Here is a 9,245-nt window from a genome sequence, read left to right as displayed (position 1 = left end):
TAACATGGAGGGTTCATAGCTGACATAATGACTTTTCTCCCCCATCTGCCTTGCATGGAATCTCCAGCACTATGAAATTAACCAGCTTAATTTTTCTGTCCTGTAACCAAAACACATGGTGTCTTTAGCAATATGGTTTTACAATCTAGTGCTTGTAGGCAAGCAATATTTTGGAAATAACATGTCACTTTTAGAAGCCTCTAAGGTCTACTTGACAAACCCACAGGAACAACCCTGCCTGGCATGGGGATTACTGTTAATAACCTGTAACATTTTGGAAGCAGCATTTAACACATACAAAAGGTTCTTCCACTTCCCTTCCTCATATTAAACCAAAGCAATACCTACATTTCCATCTTACTTGCTATGGGCCAACTTTCATGCAAGCAATGAATGAAGCAAACTTAAATTTTCTCCAGAATAGATCATACACAGAGGTTCATCAACATTTAGATTATTTGAATAAAAATAAACTGCTAGATCCTCTCTAACTTCCCAAGCAGCAACACTTAATAAAGAATTTAGGAGCTGGGTATAGTGGTGCATGCTATTAATCCCAACACTTAGAGGATAAGGTGGGAGTATTGCTGTGAGCTAGAGGCAAGCCTGGACTATAGAGTGAGCTCCAGGTCAGTCAGGGCTAGAGTGAGACTCTGCTTTAAAAAAATACAAAAAAGAACTTCTAATTAGCGAGCCTTTTCAATAAATTTAACCTAATCACCATTTTTATTCCCTCCACCATTATTCCATACAGTTGATGTCCATTCCTATCTGCTTCTGAGTTTCTATTTGCACAAATTACAACATTTTGAGTAGTTGTTTTAGAATGTAGTCACCCTCCTCAGGAGTTATACTAGTTTATACTACACCTTTACAGACCTGGTGAGAGTTGAGGATAGTTGTACATAAGTCTAGAAAAAGGGCAGTGAGTGAATCCTGAGAAGATTCAGCATTGTCTTGCATGACAACTGACTGAATGGCAGAGTGTATTGCAATTTCCTCAAGCCATAAATAGTTTGTTCCCTCAAATGTGAAATTGATACCACTGGGAATAAGGAATTTGCCACCACTTGGAGTAGGGAGGCTATTTCCACTGGAGGGTAAGAAAACTGCTTCCACTGGGTATGGAGAAGCCACTTTCTCTGGAGGAAGGGAGAAGCTTCCTTACTCTGTCTCATACTCTTATCAAGTGGCTTATGCAAAGACCACTTCAAAACCACTTAGGTGTACAGGAGTCTTACCAAACAACTGAGCTATCTAATCTTATGTGGACCAACTGCTAAAGAATATAGCAGCAATAGGTACATGGATTTAGCCAGTGAAGTTACCAGATTTTTCAGTATTCATCTCTGGGCAATTGTAAGCAAATGTGATCTCTTGGATTATTTAAAGTCATCATGCTTTTGAAGAAGAGTCAAATAAGTAAGGGAAAAAATTTTCTAGTAAGCCAAATGGAAGTGTAGTGTCAAAATATTTAAAATACTAAATTAAATATACCAGAGGGGGGCTGAGGAGATTACTCAATGGTTAAAGGCACTTACTTTTAAAGCCTTCTGGCCCAGATTAATTTCCCCAGTACCCACATAAAGCCAGACTCACAAAGTGGTGCATGCATATGGACTTTGTTTGCAATGACAAAAGGCTCTGGTGTTGGCCCATTCTTTCTCTCTCTGCTTCTCTCTCTCATAAATACAACAAAATATATTTTTTTATTTGCTGAGGTAGGGCCTCACTCTAGCCCAAGCATACTTGTGGTCTCATGGTCACCTCAAAGTCACAACAATCTCCTATCTCTGCTTCACGAGTGCTGGGATTAAAAGCCTGAACCACTATACCAGGATTTAACTAAATATTTTTAATATTTTTATTATTTATTTGTGAGAGATAGACAAAAAGACAAAATGGCAGACAAAGTGTATGGACACACCAGGGCCTCCTGCCCCTGCAAATGAACTCCAGATGCATGTACCTCTTTATGCATCTGGCTTATGTGGGTGCTGGGGAATCGAACCCCTGCCATCAGGCTTTGCAAGCAAGTACTTTTAAGTGCTGAGCAATCTCTCCAGCCCATAAAATATTTATTTATTTATTTATTCATTATTAATGATTTTGACAGAGAGGAGAGAGAGAGAGAGAGAGAGAGAAAGAGAAAGGCCGATAGAAAGAATGGGCACATCAGGACCTCAGTCCACTGCAAATGAACTCTAGACACATGTGCTACATTGTGCATCTGGCTTTACGTGGGTACTGGGGAACTGAACCTAGGTCCTTTGGCTTTGCAGGAAAGCGCCGTAACCGCTAAGCCATCAATCCAACCCCTATAAATATTTTAAAGAGAAATATGGGATTGTATAAAGAGTAAAAGATGTGTGTGTGTGTGTGTGTGTGTGTGTGTGTGTGTGTGTGTGTGTGTCCAAATATCCTGTATTTCTAGCTATAATATCTTCCCACCATGCTGCTAATATTTATCTTAAGTGGCTAATTTTTAGGTAAATAGTTAATTTTTTAATAAAAACTGACTGTATAATACATGCATTAGTTCTCATTTTTAAAATATTTTTCTCATCCCAGAACAAAGGAACTTTAAGGAAGTAGATATGTGTATGTAAGTAAGCATGTCACATCAGTTCTAGATCACTGATGTTCTATAGGGAGTGGGATGATTTTAGTAGCAACTTGAAAATTTCTGTCATTTTGTGTGGATTATCACTGTGATCCAGTTTATATGAGAATTAACAAAATAACTTAATTTTTATTTTCCTTATTGGTCCAATCCTTTCTTCCTCTAGTTATCTCAAGTGTTCATTCATCTTGTCAAGCTTGAGGCTTTTTTTTGTTGATAAGTGGAGGCTGCCAGATAGTTACCTACTACGATACCTGTGCCAAAAAGCATCAAAATTGAATGTACTTCCTTTCAGATTGTCTTCTCATCTTGATGCAGGGTTCAGATAAATCAGGTTTAAAAAAAAAGATTTATTTAGGTGATCTGATTTAGGGCTATAAAAAGTGCAATTAGTATTTCCCATTTCATAATATAAATGTGTTTTCTGCAAGTGACAAGAAAGGAATTCTCTGATAACCCTAGGTAAATCTTATATCAAAGAGACAAATTTCATACCAGAATATTTGAAATGAACCATATTTGTTCCTCAAAAGAGATGTTTGAAGAGTCTATTTTGTTTTGTGTGTGCAGTACAAGGGACCATAGTGCATAATGTTTACTTTGTGTAGTTCTGTGTAGCCTAGAGCATAGGATGAAAGCAGTGGGGCATGAGAGAGAGAGCCTTATTTGTCTGCTTTCCTACTTTTGTTCCCCATGAAAATATACCACCTGACTATAGGCTCTTATGTTGATTAGGCTAGGGATGAAGGATGGAAGACAACATAAGACTGTCTCTGAATACTTGTTTAGTAGTCTAGAGCTCATATTTACATTCTATGTACTGCTCTGATATTACCCAGTTGATCTGTCAGATTCAGATTTAAAAATTAGTTATGGCTGATCTGTGCTTCTGTTTTGTTATCCATAAAATGAGAATAATTGAGTCATCATGAGAATAAAATGGGCTAACTCATACAAAATAGTGCTAGCACATAATGCTCACCTCATAGCAGCATTATTGTGGTTTTGCTATTATTTTTTTGGTCATTTTTATTTATTTGACAATGACAGACAAAGAGGGAGAGAGAGAGAGAGAGAGAGAGAGAGAGAGAGAGAATGGGCACACCAGGGTCTCCAGCCACTGCAAACGAACTCCAGATGCATGTGCCCCCTTATGCATCTGGCTAACATGGGTCCTGGGGAATCAAGCCTTGAACCGGGGTCCTTAAGCTTCACAGGCAAGTGCTTAACCACTAAGCCATCTCTCCAGCCCAGTTTTGCTATTCTTATTTTATATATATTGTTCTTGGACATTATGTTACATGCAATGAAGAAGAATAAGGATAGGGAATACCTTGAAAAGTGGCCAAGTAGGAAAAATAAATTTCACATGGCCTCTAAAAAACCTCACCAGGAATTTACATTTTCAAACAGGAAAGGACGTTTGTACCTGGGGACATTCCTACAGTCAAAGTTCAACATGTTCTTGTATTACCCACTCTGCCATCTTCTTCTTGGTCTCAGAGAAAATCTTCCACAGGACTCAATACTATCCTCGTATTAAAGCATAAGCCAGGCTTAAAATATTAAGTCGGAAAGGAGCAATTATGAACATAGAGAGAATTCCCAGTGGGGGGGGGGGGCAGGGAGGTTGTATAATAGTTATGAATGTGTAGGGAAAATGACATAAGCTGAATGTTTAGTCTGCATTGTAAAATCCACATTGCACTGCTCTGCCTGACAGGTCCCTTGTTTCACATCAAACTTGTCATCTGCACCCCTAGGTGGTATCAAAATTCCTTTCTGGCATAACCATCCCCTTTGGCAGTTTAGGACTTACCTGGGTAAGTAATGACACAGGCTGATATTAGGAAGTATTAATGGGGGTTAGATAGGGGATATTGCTATAAGAGCTGGTAATCGTCTACACTTGGAGTTACTTAAAAATAATTAGCACACGTGATCTTCCAATAATGATTTTATTTATATGAGATGCCTTATAAAATTGTTTAAAACATGAATTCATAGTTAATCATACATTTAACTATTTGTTTTTACTGAAAATAACATGATTACATGAAATTAGAGTTATCCCAGATAATGAAGTGAAAGGATTTTTTCAACTTAAAGCCCTTGAACCTGGCAGAAATGTTAAGTTGCCAGAACTTTAACTCTACCAAGAAGGTCAGCATTGGTCTAGAAAAGTCTTACATGAGCAGATATAATATAGGGTTGGGTCAGAATGAAAACCCAAAGCTCTAAAAATAATATTCATACTCTAATCTGAGTAAACTTTATGTAACTCAGTCAGTTTCAGCCAATATATTCCTCTAACCTGATATGTAATAGTGTTGAGGAGAGCTATAGACCAGTGCTTAGTTTAAATCAGCTCCACAGAAACATATAGATTCTGGAGCAAAAAGTATCCACAGATACAGGTTAAACCTACCGCTCATGGGTCTGTATTCTGACAGGTTTCTTGCTTGACACCACACATGTCATTTGCTGGGTCTTGTGCCCTCCACCATCACAATGGGTATCAAAAGTCCGTCCTGGCATAAAATTTTGCTATGCCAGTTTAGAATTTATCTCTAGTTAAAAGGTTAAAAAAATCCTTCCAGATATTTTGGTAAGCAACATAGAACAAAAGCATGAATAATTAAAATCAAGTCACCATTGTATACATCAAAGCACCACATTCAAAATGTTAAAATGTAAAAAGTGACCCTCACATTTTATAATACACAGTATTTTTATTGTATTAAAAATGATCAGAGGAAAATAAAAACCTTTAAACAATGGTTAAAATGGATCAAAGTTTTTAAAGTGTATATTCAGTTTAATGAATATTAAAATGTTTGTTAATTGCAGTTCTGTTTTACTATGCTGTTTTTACTTTCCTTAAGTGAAAAATAAGCTGAAATGTAAGAGAGTGAGTGTGACTTAATCTATATTCCTAGACCTACTCAATATGTAGCTATATATTAAGTACAAAGCTATACTCGAGTGAAATGTATAAAGAATAGAACTTATAATTTCTTTAAAAGTAGAAAGCATGTTACTATACTAGTACTGATTTATTATAATATACTCAACTTAGAATAGTATGCTATACTCCACGTAGTGCTCACCTCTCATGCTATGCCTGGTAAATACTGCAACAAATTAAAACTGGCCCTTTTTCAAGTGGAAAAAAACCCGATGGAGTGGATAAAAATTCCATTAATAAATGCCAGCAGTTTTCAAGGAGAAATCTGAAACTCCAAATCATCACTCATAATTTGTTATTAATTATAATTTGAGATGGAGCCATAATTACTTCTAATTTATGGATATGTCATACCAATGACAGTCTTGTATTGATATAGCAGGAAAGCAATCATAAGCCTTGAAAATCAGTGGAGGATAAAGCTTACAGTTACACTTGGTTTTCTGTTCTGAGAGAGTAAGTGAAGATTAGATAAGGGAAATAAATGTACTTTACTAAATCCACCTAAAGATAATGCAGGTGGGCCTCCAAACAAATAACCAGGTTAACTGCATGCATTCCACTAACAGATTTAAGACACAAAGGTGTCCATTTCTCTAAGAGAACTGCTTTTTCGGCAAGACATGTTGTCTCTCTTGCCTTGGAGCCAAGTAATTGGAACCCGGCACACACTGCGAAGCTTCTGTTGGAACCGGTTTCCAACAAAACAATACAGAAAGGGATTAACGCAGCTGTTGGTGAATCCCAGGAGAATGGCAAAAGGAAGTGCCAGGTCAATGACTGCTATAACTTCACAGCTATTAATGACACCCATCCAGGCCAGAGCATCCAGGAAGGTCAGAACATGGAAGGGAAGCCAGCAAATGATGAACGCCAGGACAACAGCAGCTGCCATCTTCAGGACTTGGTCACGGGTTATTCTGTTCTTCCCATAGCTATTAGTCTTTAGCAAGTGTTTTCTGATTCCAAAGTAGCATGTTGCTATGAATATTAGAGGAATAATAAAACCAAGTACATTTTTCATTAAGGCAATACCAGCTGACCATTGAGCATACTTCTCAGGGGGGAAAGCCATAATACAAGCATTCACACCTAAGTATTCAATGGTTCTGACATCTCGGAAATAAAAGGTTGGCAATGAAGATAGACAGGCCATACACCAAACAAGGGGAACTATGTAAGATGCTTGCCAGGGATTTCTTCTTTGAGACAGAAAGGGGTAGATGACAGATTGGTACCTATCAACACTCATACAGGTAATAAAAAAAATGCTTGCAAACATGTTCAGGGTCAGAAAGGAACCAAACACTTTGCACATCACAGGTCCAAAGAGCCAGTCATATCTGTAAGAGTAATAGGTGGCCCAGAGAGGAAGAGTGGCCAAAAGGAGTAAATCAGCTACCGCCAGGTTGAAGATATAAATGCTGGAAACCTTTTTAGGGCCCTTTTGACAACAAAACAGTGTGACCACAACAATATTAACAATAAATCCAATCACAAAAATAAGATAGTAGAGAACAGGAATTGCATCTAAATGCTTATCTGATGGTTTATGCGTGCAGTTGAACGTGGACGCATTGTTGCCAGATTCATTCATGTATTCGAAGTGAAGGCTGTCGGTAACATTTTTGCTGATGATGGCAAAAGAGTTGTTCTTCATATTGAAATGTCAGCAACTCCTAATTCATATGCCTTCCCTGGGGGAGAAAAACTGAGCTCATAAGACATATGCAAAGCTTAGAGTATATTTGAGTCATAAGCATTTTTGGATCTTTGTCAAAGGGGGAAAAAGTGAGTGATTATAGAAAACATTATGAAATAGGACCGTGCCTGTTGAGTAAGGATGAATCTTACCTCTGGAGGGAGAAAAAAAAATTTCTCAGTAGCGAGAAGATGTTAATTTAGCCTTAGGGACTAAGAATTCTGAACAAAACTACCTTTTTTCCCTTCTTTTCTACCATGTTTTTGAATTATTTTCTTTTTTAAATCAAGCTTAGACGGTGAGTCCAGGTAAGAAATAAATGAAACAAATAAGATGGAACCCAAGATAAGTTAATACTTCAAAAATACTAAGGTGTATATCTCTGTCTGTGTGCTTTCTAGAAATCACAGTGCTGCCTGCTGCTTCATAGAGAACTGCTTTATTTGAGTAACTAATTTTATACAAATCATTATATCTAAGGAAAATATAAGTAACATAAGCTAAGGAAAAAATAAGTAAGTGTACAAATGACTAAAAGAATATACAAAAAGCATATTGGGAGGGGAGTAGTGGATGGTGTCAACTAATTAAAAATAATCTCTGTAGTTCTACTTTTCCATTGTTTCCACAACAATGGTATAAGTTAGAAATTACAGCATTTGTGCATATTTCTAAAAGTTGTCTCTTCCTATTTTAATAGTGAACATAAGTTTTAGATACAAATATAGAAGTTTAGTCTATTTCATTCTAATTAGGAAAAGAAAAAGGAAACAAAGCAAGCTAACCTGTTTCAGGGTCAAGCAAAAAGAGTTTTGATTACTCAATGAAATAAGAATTGAACAATGATTAATCATGCTTTAGTCGTCTTTGCTCTCTTTAATTTAACAGAACTAAATAGTACTGTTCTCGGATGTTACAATCAGTATTCATATTTGGGATATTGTTTGTCTAATTAGCAACATTATTTTGAAACAAAAGAAAATTAAAGATAAACACACTAAAAGGAAAACTATTACTGCAGATAGTTTCCAAGTACACACAATGAAAACTACTCAATTTACAATGTAATCACCAGAGGACTTCTTAACAGCAAACTATCATTTTATCAAGAGTCTGTTCTTTTGTATTACCTTACAAATTGACATGCAAGAATCAAAAATAAACCCACTGAAGACTTACTGGTTGCTGGAGTTTCAAGCAGTTATCATAAATCAGTTTGTCTCGTTCCTAAATGTACCCCTGTAAGAGAAGCAGCAGTTAAATAATTCTTCAGAACTTTTGCAAAACATCATATTAAAATACAGAGAAAAGGAAAAGTTCATCCACAAAAAACTACTCCCATTGAATGCACTTTCTACTTTGCAACTCAAATATGTATAAATTATCCAGACTTACCTTAAAATTTCAGGCTGAAGAAATGCTTTGAATTCTGTGCTGACTCGTTCCCTTCAACTCTGGGACGTAATAGCCCTAAGATCTCTGGTTTCCTTCTTATATGTTCGGTCTGTCCACTGGGGAGCCTTCAACCTACATAATTCTAGGGCTGACTTATGAACACTTGCCAGCTTTCCAGAGGGCTTTTTTTTTTTTCTGGCTGCAAAACATTAATCTGAAATTCTCATGTCTCCAATCATAACAGCTCATTCAAATAAATCTCAAGCACAAAATGAAGTTTCCACAAATGTGCTAGAGAATTTTGAAGTCAGTGGCTTACTTTAAGAGGAGAACAGAATTATTTGCAGAATTTTTGTTCTCTCTCTTTCCCTGAGATTGGCATTCTAAAACAAGTGAAGGAGTGGAAACGAAGTTGCTCCAGTAGCAACGGCTTTGTTCACAAATATCTTTTACCACCTTCTTAAAGGCTGTGCTTTTGCAGTTTTTACCTTTATTTGAGTAGGAACAACTTCACTTGAAGTCTACAATGTCAAAAATGTCTCTTTGCTTTAAACAGT

General features: G+C 36.7%; 1 protein-coding gene across 2 annotated transcripts; it reads right to left on the bottom strand.

The window, feature by feature from the left end:
* Positions 1-4,567: 4,567 nt before the first annotated feature.
* Positions 4,568-8,820, bottom strand: Agtr2 (angiotensin II receptor type 2). Of its 2 annotated transcripts, none has more exons than XM_045141051.1 (3): positions 8,689-8,820; positions 8,473-8,532; positions 4,568-7,302 (listed from the first exon to the last, which is right to left on the bottom strand). In XM_045141051.1, exon 3 carries the CDS (start codon positions 7,249-7,251, stop codon positions 6,163-6,165), a length of 1,089 nt encoding a protein of 362 aa, XP_044996986.1. In that variant the 5' UTR covers positions 7,252-7,302; positions 8,473-8,532; positions 8,689-8,820; the 3' UTR covers positions 4,568-6,162. The 2 variants fall into 2 exon arrangements, with proteins under 2 accessions (XP_044996986.1, XP_044996985.1); XM_045141050.1 differs by having other exon boundaries at positions 4,568-7,288.
* Positions 8,821-9,245: the final 425 nt, after the last annotated feature.

The sequence above is a fragment of the Jaculus jaculus genome, chromosome X, assembly GCF_020740685.1.
Source record: "Jaculus jaculus isolate mJacJac1 chromosome X, mJacJac1.mat.Y.cur, whole genome shotgun sequence".
Lineage (NCBI taxonomy): Eukaryota > Metazoa > Chordata > Mammalia > Rodentia > Dipodidae > Jaculus > Jaculus jaculus.
This window is presented reverse-complemented; position numbering and strand designations above follow the sequence as displayed.